Genomic DNA, 21435 nt, shown 5'->3' on the forward strand with positions numbered 1-21435 from the left:
ATTTGAAGTAGTGAGTTTGCTGAAGTTTATCTTTAAATATTGAGTATAATGTAGTTTGAAAGAACATGAAGATAATGAAATGTGTTTACTTACATAGAAAAAAAATGTAAGAAAAAATGTAAGGCTATAGAAATCACTTTCAGATAAAAAATTAAAGGTTCCGCATAGCAGAAATAAGTTTCTGGCTTTTGGACCAGCAGTGTTGTCTCCCTTCAGGAGAAAATTCAAGTGCTTTAATGTCTTACATTTTGATGTCTTACATGTTCTTGACATTTTCTCTGTTGCATCCATTCCAGTGCATCTTGGAATGAGTGGCACAACAGTGAATGCAACAAAACTGCACCTCTGAAAGTTCATGTGTATTGGTTATGGTTCTAGGATTGTTTCTTATGCAGATCTTTCTCTCTGTGTATATTTTTAAGATGTTTTATTTTCATACAGATATACCACAAATGAGACCAAAGCCACACTACGTAATAGTTAAGAAAGATGCTGAAACCAATGAGGCAATCTATTGCACAAAGGAACCTTTCATTAAGGCTCGTGTTATTGTCATTCGATGGTTGGTGTCTTTCTGGCTTGAGCCAAAACCTCACACAGGACCTCATATTCCTGGGATGGAAGGTGAAAATGTGCCAAAGAATATTCAGGTAAAACCAAATACACAAAAATATATTTGTTTTCATGCTTTTTGGTTTAATTGTTATGTCAGCAGTATGCTCTCCTCCAATAATTACGACTAATGAAAAGTTAAAAAAAAAAGTAATTTTTAAACAAATTCTATGTTTATTAATTCCATTTGAAAGTACCTGCAATGCTGCTTTCTTTTTTCAAATTTTGTGATTTGTTTTTAATCAGCTGGACATTAGAAGCCTTAAAATGCAGTAAATCCTTTTGTTTGTTTGTTTTTTCTTTAATTCTTTGTGCTGTTTAAATTATACTTAAATTGTATTGATTTATTGCTGTACTAAAAATGAACTATGGAATATTTTAATTTTTTTTTTCAGAGAGCAGCTGCTAGCATGGCTTCAAGGGAGGACAGCAAAAATGACAGTACTGATAAGCAGGATAGAAATGCAGAACCAGAACAATCTCATTCTAATACAAGTACTCTAACAGAGAGAGAGCCAAGTTCTTCCAGCCTCTGCAGTATTGATGAAGAGCATTTAACTGATATTGAAATTGTCCGGAAAGTCTTCTCTTCTAAAAGAAACAATGTTAATTTTCTAACTGAGATTTTTCGACAGGTAAAAAACTCTCTTTAGAATGCAAGAATCTTGATTATTATATTGCATATTTTTATAATGTCATAGTTTTCTTTCAAGAGCACTTGTTAAGCAGAACATTATACCAAGTTACAGGTTTTTTCTGTCATCCTGCCTTCAAAAATCAAGAAGCCAACATTCTGAAATACTTTCTCTGTAGAATACCCCTAGTTCCTAATTTTTCTAATTTTATATCTTTAACAACCAGTTTAGCAACATTTAACTTGGACTTCACATTCCCCCTTAGACAAGAATGTTTAATCTTTTCATACATCAACACTGTAGGTATTAAAACTCACAGCCAACCACATTAACATAAGCCTCCTGTGGGAGTCTGCAGCTGTTACAGAGCTGTTCTAGGAGCATATGAATGTCCTTTCCTTGATAGTGTTCATCAGAAGAGTAGGACAGATGGCTATAAAAGGTAGCAGCTTGACTGTTTCTGACTTCACTGGAACCAGAAATGTTAGCTGAGCATACTCAGAATAGTATTTCTCTACTGGAAACTATTAAAACAAATTTAAACTGAGAACATATGCCAGAATATGGAGTCTTTATTAATAGTAACTTAAGAGTTCAGTGTGGGAGAATAGAATAAGGAATAGAATAAGATAAACTTTCTTTATGCCCCATGCTATAGATCAAAAGACAAACAGATTTCTGAATAATAGTAAAGAAAGATATACTAAGTTTCAAGTTAAATGCACAACACTAATTGCTTTAAACAGCAGAAAGCTGAACATTTTAAAACTTGTTTATCTGGATGAAGTAAATATTTTTGAATGAGGCAAGTAAATGTCAGAAGCTTATCCACATCCCTTGTAGTCAAGAGCTTGGACACATTACTGAAGGACATAGCAGAGTTTTCCAAATTCAGCTGACACTCAAGGGTTTACAGAGTCTGAGACATTGAATGTAGAATATAAATTATCAATGGTCTACTTTTCACTGTCCCCACAGTTAAAAGAAGCAAAGACAATTTTCTTCATTCATTTCAAAAGTCAATCTGTGAGTTTATGTAGATTATTTGTATTTCATGTGCAATTATGAAATCTTATTTACATCATTATTTAGCCAGGAGTTTTCAGTGTAAATTAATTTCTAATACACAAGATGTTTGTAATGTTTCTGTAATGAGGACTAAGTTATTCCTATCAAGAGGAGGTTTCGGTGGTACTGAGTGGTGGAAAAATTGTCTGTATAGAACAAGTTTTATGCATTTTAGACTTGAGGGTACAAAAAAATGTGTATGGACTTGCAGGAGAATGTTAGACTTGATGAGGAAGTATATGACTGTACTTGTCAGTTTAATCCTGTAACACACAGCTGAATTCTTTTTAGTGTGATAATGGTATGAAATCTCTGTTTCCAGAGTGAACATACTACCTGTGTTAAGTGGGCCCTCCTTAAAGATATGGGCAACTGGTTTTCATCAGTCACAGCTCAGACCCTGTAAAACTGGGTGTTAGTGTAGTTTATCTGTTCTTCTGAATTTATAATGAGGGCATCATGGTCTTTGGTAAGTGTATTTGTAGTTAGTTAAAATCTGACTAATGTTAAAAGTTTCTGGTCTATGACTAGTTGTTACCAGCACAGCCAATACAGAAAACTTTCTGAAGAGGGCACTGATCAGCCATCACACCAACTCAAATGCATGAGTTTTAGAAACAATAATACTGAAATCTTTTCAGGGAGTAATTCACTTTAAGGATACTGTTTTGTAAAATCTTAATTAGCTAAAAATAAGATAGAAGACTACCATTGTTGTGTGTCACTTGATTTTTTTCTCAGTCATTTAGAGCTGGTTTAACTCCACTTTTCCAAATCCTCTGAATGGAAGATGTTGGAAAAGAAACTTCTGCTCATTCGTTTTACATATTTTGATGGGTGTTTGGTTCAGCAGGCTAGGTGCTAACTAGATACGCCCATATGGATTCTTAATCTCTTTCAAAGTATTTCTTGATAAGCTTTAAATTTAAGTTTAAATCTGGGGTTTTTTTCATGTTTTCAGTTTACATATGAAGAAAGTGAGCAAACATTTAGGTTTGGTAATAGTTTGAATAGTTTGAATACAGGGATCCAACAGTGGCTTTTTCCACTTTTATCTCATAGAACTTGCACATTATAGAGCCCAATTTATTTCAAATATTGTAACAGTGGGGGTTTTTTCTTTCTTTTTCTACTTGCAGGCATTTCTGTTGCCTATTTGTGAAGCAGCTGCTATGAGGAAGGTGGTGAAGGTATATCAAGAATGGATTCAACAAGAAGACAAACCTTTATTTATGAAAGAACCTGAAGAAATAATGCAGTGCACAGCTGTAGATTGTGATGAAAATGTTGACCATAATTCTTCAGAGAAAGGAAAAGAAAGAGAAGAGGTAAAATATTATTGGTTAATATTTGTGCATTAATCTGCCAGTAGACAGAGACATGGCTTCCTTGATAGTTTATTGGTGGTTTTCTTTGGTGTCAGAGCATTTATTGGGGAAAATCAATGGTAAAACACTGTATAGATGAGCTACCAATTCTATTCATGATCTGTAGCTTTTTAATGTGCTTAGTTCAATTTAAAATTTCATATCATTTTATGAACTGTTTTCAAGATGTGGATTATACAGTATGCCAACTATCAACTGTGTAAAAATTCTATACAAATAAAAGGGTGACAAAAATAGTAGTTATTTCATTCAGTTACTTAAGATAATTTCTCCAAGCCTCATGAAATATTGTTGTGTCTCAGGTGCATTTGTCTGCTGTTGTTTATTATTTAGTACCTATTATATCTTTTTCCCTTTAATACAAAGCCAAAATACTTGTCTAAAACTCTGTGGAATTTTAAGAAAAAATATTTTTCAGGAAAAAGGGATGAACTCCAGTCATGGAGTTAGAAATTCAAACTGGGCAAGAAATGGCTGTTATGAAGACGCTTTGCATAAAACATCTGAAATTGATTCTGAAGAACAAAATGTACGAGCTGGAGTGCAGTCAGTATTGCAGGTATGAAACAGACTTGGTATTTAATTTTATCTAAATTATCTATCTGAAATTACCCAAAATTCTTGTTATCAGCACATAAAGAGTGGAATGTAGTGCAATACTTTTGCCAGGGAATCCTATGCATCTCTAAAGTATCTCTAAATTTTAAAAATATTTTCTATGCAACAAGTATGATGATAAAGGTTAGACTGGTTCACTATATCTTTATTGACCTGAAGTAGGACAATGTATAGACCAGTGCTGGGTAACCCAATTAAAAAAATTTTATTTTGCATTGGAGCATGCATTCTCCTCTGCATTATATTAGAGAAAAAATAATCCTCGTGCTACTGCAACATCTCAAAATAAATATAATTAAGCTTTTATGAGAGTATTTAGAGGCTTTTTGCTTTTACGCTATTGGTCACAAAAGCCAAAACATCCAGTCCTGTAGTTTTCCAGTCCTATTAATAAGGTGTACAGGGATATTTTTTCATCTTTTTCTGAATTTACAGCACATTTGAAAAGTTTGCTGAGGCACCATAACTTTCTGGTGATATCATTAAGGAAAGCATAAGTTGCAGTTGTGCCCTAACAAAAGTTTTTTAATAGCTTCTAGGCAGTTTGACAGGGTAGAAATCATGTTAATTTCAAATGTTTAGCAAAATGCTTCACTGAAGGTGAAGCTGTGGAAAATTGTGAGGGTATAATTTGAGGGTCTTTGAAATGCTCTTATGGTTATAAAGTATGTGCATTTTATGTATATGTGTATGCACATAAATTCATATAGGTGGGTATATTACTCTAGCCTCCATAATATTCTTATATCCAGCCGAAAATTGATTCTGAACAAAATAAAATAATGTGCATTTGCCACTTTACTGTGTTCACTTCTACTGTGTGTGACCATGCTAAGTAAAACTCACTTTTACTACAGCTTGAATAATTTTAGGAATAGTTTTCTTTTTTACTGTACACTGTTATACATACAAATAAACTCTGTAATTGAAATCACTTTTAAATTCAAATACATTAAAATAATTTAATCTTCATAATCTTTGTTTTCAACAACATTTTAGAATATGAAGTGTTACTGAGAAAAGAAATACGAAGTATTTGTGTCTGTTTGCAATATACTACTAAGGCTTACACATCTGACAATGTCTTGAAGTTTATCCATGTTGAAGTTTTTTAGATAAAGGTTCCTTTGACTACCAAATATCTTTTTATTTTTTTTAGCCTGAAACAGAGTCAAGACATCATTCTAACCCAGTACCCTGTCTTATTTTGAGAAATTTCCTGACCTGGAACCACATTTGATTTTCCCTGTGAATCAATAATCCAATACTTCTGTCTTGAGTTTTTTTCCCATTTAATGCTTGCATAGACTTATTTCTAGGCATTTAGAGTAGGTTAGGTTCATTAGTTAAGGCTAGTGAATGTAAAAGTGCATACTAATAGTTTTTAATTAATAAATATCCGAAGCTTTCAGTAGAGGGAAGTTATGGCATAAGTACCAATGACTTCCTGTACATGTAAAAAAAAAAAAAAAAAAAAAAAAATCTAGGTCTGAGATTCGAGTGCTTTCTAAACTTACATAAAAATATAGTAACACTTCAGTAACTGCTTCTGTAGCTCCTACAGTGTCCCTGCCTACTTTTTTTCATAATTTTCATTCTGAAGGCCCTAATTTACTGCCCACTGAAGTCAGTCACTTTCAGGAACATGTTCAGTTTCCTATTTTTGGTAAGCCTTACTGATCCCAGTGGGATGAATGCTTTAGTTTCCCAGAACATAATACAAGCTGTGTCATGCTGAAGCACACACAGTGTACCAGGACTATTTCAAGCAGTTTACCATATATTGTACTAGTCAGTTCCTGGCTTAGAGGTGGAACTTCTGTGCAGTGCACTTCTTACTGGGACATTTTTGTCCATCATATTAAACTAATCATATGAGTAGTTTGTTGAATCATCTATGAGAACAAAAATATACAAATAAATTTTGTAGAAAAAATGGGAAAAGATCAGTCTCATTGTTGCTTAATCATTACTTCAAAGTGCAATATTTAAACATGCACTTCTGTGTGCATCTGCAACCTTTTCTTATAAAGATTTTCTGTTATAGATTTTTTTCTTCCTGGTTCTACCAACTGAATTGCTGAAAACATCAAAGTGTTTCAGGATCAGAGCACCCTCTCTTTTCTGTTTACAGGTTTTTATAATAAATTCTTCAAATATATTTTTTCTTGAACCTGCGAATGAATTTAAAGCTCTGCTGGATGAACACACTGATATGTGCAAACGCGTTCTCAATATCTACCGCCACATGGTAGTCCAAGTGACTATGGACAAGAAGACATGGTAAAATGCTAATGCTTTTATCTTAGATTATTAGTTCACAACACAAATGTGAAAATTTACTTGGTAATAAACACTGTAGAGTGGTATTGGTTATATGAACCAGTTCCTCTAAATCAGTAAATACACAAACTTGAACACCACAGACAGCTTAGCACAGGGGAAGTTATCTACTTTCTTAAAGCTTCTAGTAAGCTCCTAGTTAATTTGTGGCAGCTTAGACCTCAGTGCAAAAAGACTAATCTGCGATATACAGACTGATATTAAGGAGCTACTGATGATTTTTTGCAGGGCATTTTGCCCATGTATCAAAGCATTAAAATATTGAAACATATGAAGCTTCACAGCCTTATTTAAAAATAAACACAAAAGCCCCAGACAGGCATGGATAATTATTACAATCAGATGTGTGTTGTTCTTGACCTGTAATTATATACAGGAGTCTGTGTACTGTGTAACTGTGTCACACCTTTCCACTTCTTACAGTGCCTAGCAGGTATAAGAGACCCTGCTTTAAAGGAATTTCTGTTATTTCCCATTCCTTTAAATAGTAGTCTGTGATCAGGTACTATATTGCCACTATTCTCCATTGCAAGGAAGAAGTAGCAAGGGGATTTCAAATGTCCGATTTATTCAATTTTATCTTGACTTTATCTTCAATCTGTCCTGAACTCTGGGTAAGTAAAGCTGGCACTATGTGTCATGTAAAGCTTGTCTCCTCTTCTGAGGAGCCAATTTAGCTGGCCACTGGGAAATTTGGGAGTGATAATAGTAAACAGATTCTACTAGATTGGTATTTTCCTTCCCAGTTTCGCATCAGTGTAAAGAAGTGACTGTAGATCACAATGGCAAAGATTGTGCCACACAAAATAATTGGTGAAGTATGTTAATGATAATATAAAATTACAAAACCTGTAATTACTGGAAAAAGAAAAAGCTCAGATTGAAAATACAGTTAAAATTTTCCCTCTAATTTCAGGCTATTGAAGGTGATAGCAGTTGAATTACTTGGAAGAAAATATTACAGCGCTACAGGGATTCCTCACTTTTAAGTGTAAAAAAAGATCGGAATAATTTCTTTTGCAATAACCAAGTTAGGCTCTTTGTAATCATTATGACATTTTTGGAATGTGTTTGAGCAAATAAGGCTTGATTATTACTTTTAAAAATGCCTTGGTATATACAGAGGTATAACAAAATGGTAACTCTTAAGTTTAATACTGTTTTGCAGGGAGCAGATGCTACTTGTGCTGCTCAGGGTAACTGAATCTGTGCTGAAAATACCACCCCAAACTTTCTTGCAGTATCAAGGAAGAAAAAACTCCACTTTAGCTGGAAGACTTGCAGGACCTCTTTTCCAGGCAAGTAAACATAAATTCACTTGAATTAATTTAGCCTAATTTTCATTAATAGATTGGATACGGCAACCACTGTTGGCTAGTTTGTCATCTTTTATCACTGGTATGTTACCCAGATAATGTGAATAGTGTGGGTCAAAGAGCTGGTTACATTTGTTACTTTCTGTCTTATATTTTAATGACACTGTGACAAGAGTATTTCAGGTACTGTAAAATTCACTGTAGAATTGTTGGGTTGGAATAACTGGCAAAGATAACTGGCAGTGTGGGCAGTTTTAGTCTGCTGCCATAGCAAAATTGGTTCAAGTCAGCAGGAAATCTTCTGTTACCCATGCCTAAATGATGGATTTTTTTATTTCCTAGAGAATTCTGTAATTACTTACAGAAAGCTGTAGCAAATATTTTCAAAGTTGATAGTTGCAAAGTGCTGTTGTGGTGTGTTCTCAGTGACTAGGATCTATAGAGTCTTCAGTTACTTTAGCAGAACAAAAAAGAATACACAAATAATGGGTCAAACCAGTTGTTCCTATATCTACGTCAGAGCTCTGTGTTAACACTTGATAATTCATTAAAAGTCTGTATGTATTGGTGAGGAAAAGAATGTCAGGACTGCACGGAAATTTCTGTGGCAGTTTGAAGTTTTCTTTGAAATAGTAACATATGAATGTTGTCAGCTAATGCTCACAATCCAACTTTTCTCTGTTCTTTTAGACTCTTATAGTAGCTTGGATCAAAGCAAATCTAAATGTGTACATTTCTCGAGAACTTTGGGATGACTTGCTGTCTGTAATGTCATCACTGACATACTGGGAAGAGCTGGCCACTGAGTGGTCACTGACAATGGAGACACTTACTAAAGTATTAGCTAGAAACTTGTATAGCCTGGACCTCAGTGACCTGCCACTGGATAAATTAAGTGAGCAGAAGCAGAAAAAACACAAAGGCAAAGGTAAGACAACACTGTATGTACGTCATTTGAATTTGAGCTGGTGTTGGGCACAGGATAATTGTGGTCTCACTTTTTTATATACTTCATTAGGCATCTCTGTCACCTGAAATAACCCTGTTTCTTTAAGGAAAATTGCTTTTTAGAACTGCCACAACATGATCATGTTATTTATGCAAATAGGCACATATGGAATGTAGTTCTTAAAAGTGTATTGAATTTAAACTAAAATGTTACACCATAGCAGGTTACGCCTTTCTCCTTTTAGCAAAGAAATTAAATAGTTGAGTCCCAGTCATAACTTCTTGAAAATAACAAACACTATTCAGCTGGTGAAAACTCAGCCATTGCAAGCACAATTGGAATATTGGTCATGAAATGTTAAAAGATGAAATGTAAAGTGACATAGCTTTGTTTGGTACTAACTGATCACTAGCCCTTTGTGAAGACAGGTTTGGTTACGATGAGAGCTTGTGGGCTACATAAGAGAAAGTATAGCTTAATAATCCATGAGTGGTACCCGTTTTTAAACTGATTCCTAAAAAAATGCATAAATACTCTGTAAGACATAATATGGGGAGAGGAAGTGGCTGCTTACAATGGCACAGTTGTGGAATTGATAAGGGACAGGATGTTTGTCCTCCTGGATAGAGGTCTGGATTGAAAGTTTCAAAACCTGGGTCGTTTTCTTGGTTTGAAGACAGACCTTCTGCTTCGTTTCCACTTTTGTAAAACGTGGATAATGTTCTCCTTTAAAAACTGCATTGTGATCTAATAGTGAGTGGCAGGATTATATTTAGGGTGTGTAACAAAGATGTAAAAACATGTTATTTTTAGGCTACTTTTTATCTCTTCAGTCAAACCTGCGGGAAGGTGTTTCCTAGTACTATCTTAAGGTTTGTCAGTGAGAAGCAACCTATGTGGATTCCCTCTCTTAAAGAAGATGTTACTATAGCTTTTTTTTGCTAAAAATATTTCACATACTTCTGTGCCTCATCTTAAGCAGAGTCATTATTCAGCATTTTGTTTTGGTTTCTGCTCTGTGATAACTGGGCAGAAATACATCTCTCTGTAGTTGCCCTTGAGAGGTCATTCCAGACCATGCATTTTTTGTTTTCCTGTACTACACAGCTTTCTTCTTTTTTGTACTAAAAACACACAGCTTAAACAAAACAAACAAAAACAAATGCCAAGAAAACAAACAAACAAAACCCCCAAAACAAAACCAAACACCTCCCCCCCCCCAAACAAAGCAAAACAAAACAAAAACAAAACAGCAAAAAAGGACCAGTCTAGCATAGGATAAGAATGTGTACAGTTATTTGAATATATACTTTCAAAAGCGTTTTGAATCATCTGAGCAACACGAGGAAAGTTTATGTTAACCTTCAGTGACAAAAGTTTCAGAGAAAGCCTCCATTGCTAAATGTTAGTTGCAGAGTCAAGTCCAGCTTTAGAATTAATATCATACAAATGATGCCAAATTTTTTTGCCCCTGTTTGTTTGCTAATAATAATGAACATGTTGGACTAGAGCTCTCTTTTTCAAAGAGATGCCCCTTTAATGATTGTAATTGTGTCAGTTTGGATTATTAATGAGCTCAATCTGGATAAGGAAATACATTGCAAATATTCTTTGCTTCACGGTTTGTTTTTTTTTTATATCTAGCTGTTTTTGATTGCTCCTCATATGAGCTTTATTTACCTCAATATAAATGTCAAACCTGAATTTGTTTCATCCTTATCTTACTATAGGATTTTCTGTCAATTTCCAAAGTTCTCTGAGCCTATCATCCAATCTTTTTTTTGCTTTTGCCTTTTGTGTAAAATTATGTTATCCTTATTTCATGTTCCTCAATGTTGCAAAATTATTTGGAAACCTGTGCCCCCAGTATTAATGTTTTGAAATATATTAATTTGTGTATCTTATCTGATAGGAGCAGCAAAGGAAAAGTTACATGTAGTATCAGACTACAACCTGTGTAAGCCTATTTTTTCAGAAAAGAAAATTACAGTAGTTTAATAGCACCAACATTTCTGAAAAAGTTTGAGTATCTCTCAGAGTTAGTGCTGGCTGAGTTTTTGAATTCATACTTGCTTTGGTAACTTAATTTATTCCATCCAGCTTTAAAATTTTTTGAACAAACACATCTGTCATCTGGTGAAAGCAGAATAGAAGTGAGTAGATTTGCAATTTTACTTTTGCAGGAGTTGGGCATGAATTCCCAAAGTCTTCTGTTGATAAGTCCTTTTCCAGAGGCTGGAGCCGTGACCAGCCTGGCCAGGCACCCATGCGGCAGCGCAGTGCTACGACCACCGGCTCTCCGGGAACAGAAAAGGCAAGGAGCATCGTGCGCCAGAAAACTGTTGGTAAGTGGCTGTAAGAGCTGGTGAAAGGGACATTTGAGAAAGGCTAAGGAATTAATAGCTGACTTCTGTAGCAATGTGGATAGCTTCTTTCCACAAAGGTGTGCTATCTAGAATGATTTGCACATTAGTTAAAGCATAAATTATGCAGCTTTATGTGCTTTGAGGGTAGCTGAATGGATTGTGTTTACTAGAATTACAGTTATTGTAAATGAAAGTAATGCATTTGCTATATTAATTCTTAATGAATTTGATCACAGTAAGCTGGATTGGAAAATAGTACTATGTATATGAAGGAGAAAAATCTGGAGCTGTTTGAGCTATGGTGCTGATAGGTGGGTAAGAGAAGATTTCTTAAGTGTATGTTTTCATACACTGCACAAGATGGGTTGAGTATTTTCAAACCATGCAAAGGAAAGTGGGGAAAAATATTCATAAGTCTGCATAGTTTATTAAATGTGCTGTCTTTTACTATACCCTGAATATTGCAGTAATGAAAGATTGAAAGATGTGTGCAATTCTCCATTTCTGAAGTCACCTATTTCTGAATTTTATTACTTGCAGATATTCTTTGCTGTGTTATTAATGAGTTATACTGAACAATGCTTTAGGTGAACTCTTCAAAAGAAGACTTATTTTGTTCATATGATTTTCTTAGACTATGTTAACAGGAACTGGACCACAAATTTCTTTACTCTTGTCTCATCTTGGTGATCTCAGTGCTATTGCTTACTTGAAGGAAAGTTAAGCTGGTTCTAATTTTGTATTTAAAGAAGAACCTCTTAAGGACTATCTCTTACTTTTTTGCTATCGTTACAGTAGTAGTAGCTTTGGTCATTGTGTGGTTGCTTCATTGATACTTCTTGGAAGTAGGTACATTCTGACACAATTTTAAAAATTTGGGATGTATATCAGCAGTTGAATATATAATTGTGCTACCTTTTCAGAAATTAACATTTTCTTTCTTTTTCCAAAAATCTTTGAAGTTAAAATCTTTAAGTCACAGAGGTTATTTAGACAAAGTTTCTATTTGACTATTCCTCAAAATTCTCCATTTTAAATTTTTTTCTCTCCTAAGGCTCTTATGTGGGAGAATTAATTGTGCTGTAAGACATACAGAAATGAGAGAAAATGAAGTCCCTACTCCACAATTTCCTGGCGTTTTTGCACATTCAAATGCTACACAGCTTTTCCTGTATCTCATGCTGACAGCACCTAGTTTTCCTCATGGATCACAGATACTTAAAATGTAATTTCTGCTTCTCTGTAGTCTGTGATTAAGTGTAATGGTGGTTTTGTTTTAAATCTTAATTGTCTTAACAAGATGAAGCTCATGTTAAAATTTCTCCTTCACAAATTGTTAATATTTCAGATATTCTGTCAGAAGGTTATGTTGTTTGGTCAATTTATTAATGCTTTTGTTTTGCCACAATTTGAAAGATGGCTATTTATATGATGTTAGCCTTGAAATGACTGGAATTTATCCTAATCAAGCTATATATTGACCTGATTAGCAGCAAAGTAATCTGATTTTAGTTTCACTGCACTTTAGCTTCCATGTTTTTGTTCCTTTCCTTCAATTATCTTACATATTTGATATCAATAAGCCAAGTTTGCATTACTGCAACCAGTTAAAATTTCAACTCTATTCATGTTACAGAAGACCAACTGTGGACAAGCATCCCAGCATTGCTAGAATGATTTTAAAAGATGATAAATCCAAAAAGAGTTCCCGGAACCAGAATCCCAAACTCCTTAGTTTTTTTAGATGTTAATGAGGAAAATGTTACTAAATGTTACATATATCTTAACTGCCTGAAAATAGTTGTTTGTTACTGCCTCTCTGGTCTGCAAAGAGAGCTGTTCAGCTGCTTCTTAGTCTGTGCCATAAATCCAGGGTCAAATAATAAAAAAATGATCACAATAAGGAAAATCTAGAACACTTTGCTGGTCAGATCTTCAGTTTATCATTAGGTTTGCAGGCTAAGTCTGGAATTGAGTCAGACCTTAAATATGTTGCATGATATGTGATTTGTATTACATTCCCTTTGATTGTGAGTAATATATACTCTTAATATCTGAATAGGGGGGATGTGCATGTTGAATATTTTATGGTAAGAAAAAGCTGGAGTTTCTTTTTCATCTGTTTTATGTTGTACACATTTTTGTGTACACCTTTGCACCTCTATTTTTTCAGCCATCATCATGCCAGCACACATTTATTGCTGCACCAAATATGTGTGTGTGAGTGTTAGTCAAGTAAAAAATCAAAGCTGTTTTGATATGCAGTGTGTACATTTTTAGCTTGAGCTTATTTTAAATAATTTTTGGAAAGGGCCTTTCAGCATTGTATGCATACGGGTTGAAAAATCTGTAAGGTTAGATACAAGAGTTTTGGCTTAGGCAGCAGGTTCTGGTCCTATAAAAATATTGTGTCAGAAAGAATTTACTCACCTATTGTTCTGCTTTTATATAGACAATAGTGGAAGGTTATAAACTATCAAATATCTACATGTTCTGATATTGTCTGTCTCCACCTAACTGTTAAATTGAATGCAATATGGTGGAAAAAAAATCCAGTCAAATTAAAAGGAACACTTTATGTCAAGAGTTGTAATCAACATAGTATCCAATATCAAAAGCTTTATTTATTTAGAATAATTTAGCCTGGAAAAGATCCTTAATATTTACTATGTGGTTTTATTTTTTCTCTTGCCTACATTCACTGTAAGATTCACAGTGATGAATGTAATGCATCTAACTATAACTATATCCTGAATTTTATTGCATCTCTTAATCAAACTGATACTAAAGCCTTACACATAATTGCCTTTTGAAAAAAAGTTTCTGTTATACAAAGTTTACTAGAGCATTGCTTCAGTCTTAAAAGGATTGTTTTTCAAACTGAATTGTTTTTCAAACTGAATTTTAGACTCCACTTAAGTTGTGCTGCATTTGTCAAATGTATTTTCTGCTCAATGTGACCTACCCAGGTTATCTGCATGTTGTTGTTATTGGCAGTAATTCTTTAACCTGGTTTTAAAGTGTGATGTGCTCAACTTTCACTGCACTCCATTCACGTACGTTTTATTCCCATGCAGATCAGGAGCACTAAGATCCTAAGTCTATATTCCGTGTTGTTTTGAAAATATAGAGAGAAAAATTCAGACTGATTAAGTATTGCAGTGACAATATTTATGCTAGATACTCTGAATTTTCCTTAAAGAATTTTATCAGCAATGATTTTAAAACAAGTTAGCAAATTTACAACAGTATGAAACGAAGCTACTTGAAGCATAGAATATTACTTTTTTAAGAACTTCCAGAGTACTTTGAGGTTGAATGCAGTATTAATTCTTGCTGTATGTTACTCTGACAGAGAAAAGCAAATGTCAAAGATTCATTTAAATCTATTAGAAAAGCTGCAGATATAACCTTGATTGTAATACCACAATTCTTATGTGCATCTTTTATTCTGTAGGACTGTTGGCAGGATGTGAGATATGAAAACGTGAATAAACATCAGTTTGGCAAGATTTATCCAGTATCAATTAAAAGCCAGACTCCATGGATAAAAAAATTAATGCTTTTCATAGTTAAAACGTTTCACTTCAGTAATTTCATTTTTAATGTGGAACTATAACAAGCTGTATTGCAAATTTCTCCACACAGAACTGATCATTTCTCCTTATGATTTTGAATCTCTTTTGGAGAACATGAATTCAAGAGTATGGGCATATGTGTGATACATATGTGTGATACATATGTGTGATGCATTTTCAGGAGAAAATCAAAGGAAACTAGAAAAATACAAATGTAGTACAAGTTACTTTTCCTGCTAAAAAAAATCAAATTCAGAGTGCTTGTGGAGTAACTTTAACTTGGATTTTTCAACCCCTGATGCAGTGGGAAAATGTGTTAATTAGCTTCTTGATTTCAAATGCAAAATCTCTGTAATCGTCATAATAAAGGCATTGTTGCTGCTTTACATAAAAGTTGAAAACTCAGAATGTCTTATGTGTCCACTGATTTTTTCTTTCTTACAGCTCTGCCAATATCTGCCGTGCTGAAATGTTTTAATTTTTGAACTTTCTTCCTTTTTATCTTTGTTTTCTCTGTTGCTGCTTTTTCTGTGACACAAGCCTTTCATTATAGTCACTCTTCTTTTTTCCTTCCCCACTTCTTTCTTTTCCTTTTTAAAGCCATGAGAAGCCGATCCATTGGTGAATGTGCTCTGCCATCGGCCTATATACGCAGTGCTAAAAGTGCTCCTGTTCTGATCCATACTTCCAAACCCTTCTTGCCTGATATTGTTCTCACTCCCCTTTCTGATGAGCTTTCAGGTAGTGCCACCTCTGCTAATTTCTGCACCCCCTTTGTCACTTTTTTAAACCTTCTGCTTTCAAATTCTGCTAAACCATTAAATTTTTCAAAGTAAAAATACTTTGGGGATGGTGGGAGAGGGGAAGAGATTAAGAATTAATATTTTGAGTTTTGTAAGATACCATGCTATTTTACAATTCATTCTGGAACTGTTAGAAGTTAGTGCTGTGCCAATGTTTATTATCATAAAAGAGAAAATTTGAGAAATCTTTCCGCTTTTCCAATTTATTGGTAAGCAGTAATACCATATCTGTCTACAACTAATCTAAAATTTTTATTTTGGATGAGTGAGGGAGGGAAAGGAAGAAATTTTACTTTAATTTGCCATTTACATCTTTCTGTGTAAATTTTTTTAATTCAGTGTCATAGATGTTGTGTGAACAACCATGATGATACACTTTAGCTCCCATGAAAAAAGAATGTGGTATCATATAATATCCTTTAGAGTATTCCTGTTTTTCATTACTATATAAAAACATGAAAAAAAATCTGTAGTGTGGAATTCTCAAGTGTGGTGTTTTGGTGTTATTTTCCAAATGATCCATTTTTTAGGATTGTGGTTTCTTCAACATTGTTTGGTCCAGCAGGGTGGTTGGCTACAAGTTGGACCGTGGCTTACTTTGGATACTTTTCTTTGAACAAGTAGATTAAACAACTAGAATTAGCATAGACTTCTAAAATACATGTTTTCAGATAAATTAATTTTTTCCAGATATTGCATAGGTATAAATTTGTAATGTGTTAAGGCTGACTATGCCTTTGTATCAATGAGTGGAAAAAAAAATGAAGGCACAGTGGGAGGACTATATATAGTCAAAATGGCATACAAATATAAGGACTTCATGACAATAATATTTTTATGGAAGATTTTTTTTTCTTTTCTGTCTCTCCTGCGTGTCTTTATTACCCAAGAAGTACCAAGAACTGTATCTTCATAATTGTATTTTGTCATGTGTCACGTGTCACAAAATTCTTGTTGTGAAGCAGAAACTTGATGCCTTAGTATTCAGCCTGAAAACCTTATTGAAAAATCAAGAAAGTTCAAAGAACCCACTCTAGAGAGACCAAACTTTCACAATGAATAATTACAAAGTATTTGAATACAATTCTTGACACCACAAACAAAATTTTAAAAAATACAAATTATATGTAAGAAATAATAAAAGTATGAGTGCAAAGAGTATCTCTTCTGAGATACAAGTGATTATAACTTAGAAGATAGAGATTTTATAGGGATGATACACAAACAATCTATTAGAGAATGTGTCCTTCCTGGCCATAGTGTTGTTGGAAATAGTCAGTGCCTAATGAAGACCTTAAGAACACCCACAGAAGGGTTATGAGCTTGCACAGTGAAATAGTATTTCATCACATAATTACTGCTACTTAATTACCCTTTCTTGAACCAAGCAGAAGTGCTTTTGTAGTCAGTTTTATCATCCATGTTCCTGAAAAGTCCTGGCTTGCAAATTACTTCTAATGTGTCCCAGACCTACCGGCTCTCTTGCTATTATTCTTTATGTTGATAATCATCCAATGCAAAAACTGCATGACCAATGTGATTATAAAAGTAAAGTGATGTTACAGGCCATTGCACTTCTAACATACAAAAAGTCCTAAGCCCTTCCTGGTTTTGATGTCTTCTCAAACAAATGAGTGTTGCAGCAGCTTCATGATGTGCACAGGAATCTTGACCATTGCCAGAAAACTAAAAAGTTCTAGTTAAAAAAGCAAGCTATTAGGGTGCTGATGGGGAAATAGCAGAGAAAGAGAAACCCTGTCCACTGGATCAGAGTGCACTTTGCTCTTTTAATTTTCTGCATTTTTAATTGTGCTCTCTTTCTTCTTCCCTTTTTATTTAAACACGAAGCTTTATCATTTTCTTGCCTTTTCTTCTTGCATTAAATATATTATTTTCTGAAAGCCTTCTGTTTCCAGACGTACAACATGTAATCTGGGAAGGAATCAAATTGTTTCTATTGTAAGTGTGTTCTAGGTAATGAATGATGTTTAGCTAGTTGTGACAGCTGTTCATCTTATTACAGAATTATATGAATATCCCTGTTATCCAAAATTACTTTACAATCCAACGCAACTTGAAGGAGATGACATTTCAAATTATTCCAGAATAATAGGCTGCCTAATATAAAGTTTTTGGAAGTAGTTTTCAGCTTCTTTTTAGCTGTGAAACTCATCATTGAAAGGTGGACCCACTAAACACTGGTGAATCTGGGCAGGTAGTGTAACAGAAAGCGTTTATGACCAAGCTTTTACCTTATGTATTGTATATTAATTTTCAAGGGTAAGGCAGAAAACCTGATTATAATTTGTGAGACATAATTTGAAGGTCAATCAGTAGATTGATAAAATATATTGCAGAAGTTCAATATTGACATCCAGTCATCTAGCATCATAGAGGATGATTTTCCTAAGATCATGATTCCTTCATGTAGTTTCAGTTATCCTGTATTTCCATGTGCAGAATATTCGCAACTTTTCAAGTAGTATCTGGAAAGTGGAAGTGATTTATGCTCTAAGGTGTTTAGTTAGTAAAGTGATTTGGTATAGTATATCTGTTGCAAATCTGCAATATTTCTAAAAAGAACTTTCTTTAGCCTGTCAGAATCATAAGAAATCCAGTCTTACACATTTACAAGATAACTAGGGAAATGACCATTCATTCTGTAACCCTTGGGTATTTTCAGGTACAAGACCTGAAAAAAAGTGTCAGTGAGATGTAGACAAGATTCCTAAAAGCAATGGGCAAACTAATTAGTTGTGGGTGGGAGATTTTTCCTTATCTACTGGGACTAAAAGAGTCGAGTATTAATGTGAAAGGGAAATGCATATTATGCCGTTACAACCTTACTCCCAAATCATTCAGTAAGCATTAAGATGAAATAGAAAGAAATCATAATGGTAATGTCAGTATGGCTGTAATTATTCTTTAATCCCAGAAACTCACAGAATGCTTGTGTTCTCTTAAAAAAACCCCAACTATTGAAAGCTTAGAAGCAAAACATAAGTTTTTTCCTCCACTTCCCAAACAGTCTTTGCATGATGAAATACAAACCTGCCCCAGTGTTATACAGGGATCTTCTGTTAGGACTCATGCTGTCTTGTCAGAATGTGGCTCTCCATGAGTTTGTATTTTACCATATCTGTCTCACACTTGATGCTGAAAAGCTGCCTTCTCTTTCTGCCTTCTAGCAGCAAAAGGAGAGGCAAGGTTGACTTAGGACGATAGTGATTGTGTGAGATTGGCCAGATGTACCAATTACAATCTTTTCCTTACTGCACCATATGAGGAATCAGGGCAGTGTTTCTCCTAAGGGTGCTCAGGGTCAGATACACAGGGTCAGCCTGCTGGCACACAAACTCCTTGGGAGTTTTAGGTGTTCCAGTCTGACTGTACACCTGTGTGCAAGGGTGAGCCCTGGTTGTGAAGGAGCAGTTCATTTGTGTTTTTAAATATTGTCTGTGTTTTCAGTGCTGGTATCACAGTAACGTTTTTCATTTCCTTCGTTTCTTCCCGTTCTACAAAAAAGAAATCTCTATTGGGGCAAGCACGTATTTGTTTGAAGATGTGTACTTGGATGTGCTTGTACTTGTACTTTAGGTGCTCTCATGAATATGTGAGCACCTAAAATTAATTCTGGATCAACATTGAAATGAATCTAGCTGAATTTATTTCAATGTGTGGAGCTGCTTTGTGTGCATTGTGAGTTCTCTGTCCGATTTTTTTTAACATCCTAGAAGATCATGATCACTGCATGCATGCACAGCATGGAATTTCTAGGCTGCTGCTTTAGATAAGGTTGAGTTTATAATAGATTTGAAAAATGCATACTGAGGGCTCAAGATGAGATCACTGTATCACAGTTGCATGTATTAATCTCATATATATCATTGTGCATACTTTTGACTGAATCCTGTGGTCCCTTCTTTACAGCTGTAAGAAATAGCTTGAGACTACGTTAGCATAACTTCTGTTAATTTCTACCTAAGTCAGTAGGGAGTTTCAAATAACAGTTCCAGTTAGAGAGACATGATTTGTTTCAGAGGGTGTTAATTCATGTAGTTAGTAATAAGTTGAACAAGAACAATGATGGGAAATTCGTTGCTTATCAAAGCTGAAGAGAGAAGGAATAATAGATTCTGCTGTATTTGATGATTTTTCAGTTAATGTTTATTTTCTGAGATAGCTTGGATGTCTATTCTGTTTTTCCAATATAGATCTCTCAATTTCCTGTCTAATAGCTTCTTTACAGTTTAGTAAACTTTGTATGAGGTCAAACTGTTACTCTCAAATTTTAACTTCTATGAAAAATTGAGCATGGAAATAGCACTTTTCATCTTCTTGAAACATATGTTTAATTAAGTGTAGACATATTCATCTGGTTTATATGCTTTGTTATGAAGGGGAATATGAGAAAATGCAGCTCCATCTCTAATATTCTCAGAAAAGTGTAAGCAGCTCAAAACAGGTTTTAAGGGGACTTCTGATTATCAATATTCAATATTACTGAAATATATAGAGATAAATTAACTAATAATATTAAATACTTAGTGATATTTTATATAATATCTAGTAATAATAGAAATATTTTAAAATGCAATTACATACATAGTTACTTTATTTTAGCTGTAACACATCAAAGTTAGGGGAGGGAAGGGGGCTTAAATTTTTTCTGATATTAAGTAAATTCACCATTGCAGTCCTGAAGTTAAATCATCTAGATAGAACAACAAGGTAAGTCTGTTTATTGTGGCAAATAACTCTTGCTGGTATTCATTTAAGCTATTTACTGTTATCCCTGAATTTGAAAGTATCTCTACAACATTTTAAGTACTAGGTAATAAAAAATTAATCTAGGGAATAAAAGATTCCATCAAAAAGAAACCAACAGAAAATTGAGTAAACTGGTTTTACCTTGCTCTTTAGGTGCTTATCTCATAAAAGGACCGGAAGGGATAGCAGTTAGTTTACTCGTCTGTAGAGGATATTTACTCTTGCCTACAGTGGTAATTTGATAGTATATAGTATTCCTATAACATAGTAGGAAATCTGAAGAGATGCATGAAGGTTCTTTATTTTTGTGGATGATATGAAATGAGCTGAAGATACTTCTGTACAATTCCTAGGTGATCCATGTTGGAACTGCAGGTTTCATTACAGTTAACTGATATTTACTGACACTAACATATTAAGAGTCTCAACAGAAACAAGGAATCACTAATTTAAATGGTAATAACAAATTCTGATCTTTTCATAAACAAAAGTGGGTTTACTCTAATGTTTGCTGTTGTGAGGCTGCAGGATGTTTTTTGGTATTAGAGTACTTAATTCTGTAATACTCAAAAATGTTACATTGCTGGAAGAGTAAAACTGGAAGAAGAGCAGGAGGTAAGCCTTCATTAGGTATTTAGTTTCATATTTTGAAGATGAGAGACAAAATATTTTTCTGGGGAAAAAGGGTATATCTTTAAATTTTCTGTTGTGTATAGTCATCCTTTTTGTATAGGGCCAGCTCTTCCTTGTAATTTAAAAGCTTTAGTCCTTAGATGTACACTGTCAAAATACTTATAATTGTGTTATAGTATTCTTTCAGAAATCACGGTAATTTATATATATACACACATATACATATATACATATTTTAATTAATGATTTGCCACTTCAACGGACAAATTTTCCAAAAAACATCCTTGTTATCTTTGGAATTGCCCATTTTTCTGAAGATGTAAATTCCACAGAGGGAGTACTGCTGTTGAGCTAAT

The 21435-nt window shown here is 34.1% G+C and overlaps 1 protein-coding gene across 11 annotated transcripts in view; it reads left to right on the forward strand.

Annotated features, from left to right (window-relative positions):
* RALGAPA1 (Ral GTPase activating protein catalytic subunit alpha 1) overlaps positions 1-21435 on the forward strand; it is a 132409-nt gene that overhangs the window by 24138 nt on the left and 86836 nt on the right. For 8 of the 11 annotated variants that reach the window (XM_071426876.1, XM_071426878.1, XM_071426874.1 and 5 more), the window contains exons 9-17: positions 442-650; positions 1008-1247; positions 3455-3643; positions 4122-4262; positions 6456-6604; positions 7833-7962; positions 8671-8908; positions 11113-11274; positions 15474-15614. In XM_071426876.1, coding sequence (XP_071282977.1) covers positions 442-650; positions 1008-1247; positions 3455-3643; positions 4122-4262; positions 6456-6604; positions 7833-7962; positions 8671-8908; positions 11113-11274; positions 15474-15614 — 1599 coding nt within the window. The remainder of the gene's footprint in view (positions 1-441; positions 651-1007; positions 1248-3454; positions 3644-4121; positions 4263-6455; positions 6605-7832; positions 7963-8670; positions 8909-11112; positions 11275-15473; positions 15615-21435) is intronic. The other 3 variants (XM_071426877.1, XM_071426884.1, XM_071426885.1) reach the window with 1 other exon arrangement.

Source organism: Agelaius tricolor, unplaced genomic scaffold, assembly GCF_023055355.1.
Source record: "Agelaius tricolor isolate 1412-34295 unplaced genomic scaffold, bAgeTri1.0.p SCAF_5, whole genome shotgun sequence".
NCBI lineage: Eukaryota > Metazoa > Chordata > Aves > Passeriformes > Icteridae > Agelaius > Agelaius tricolor.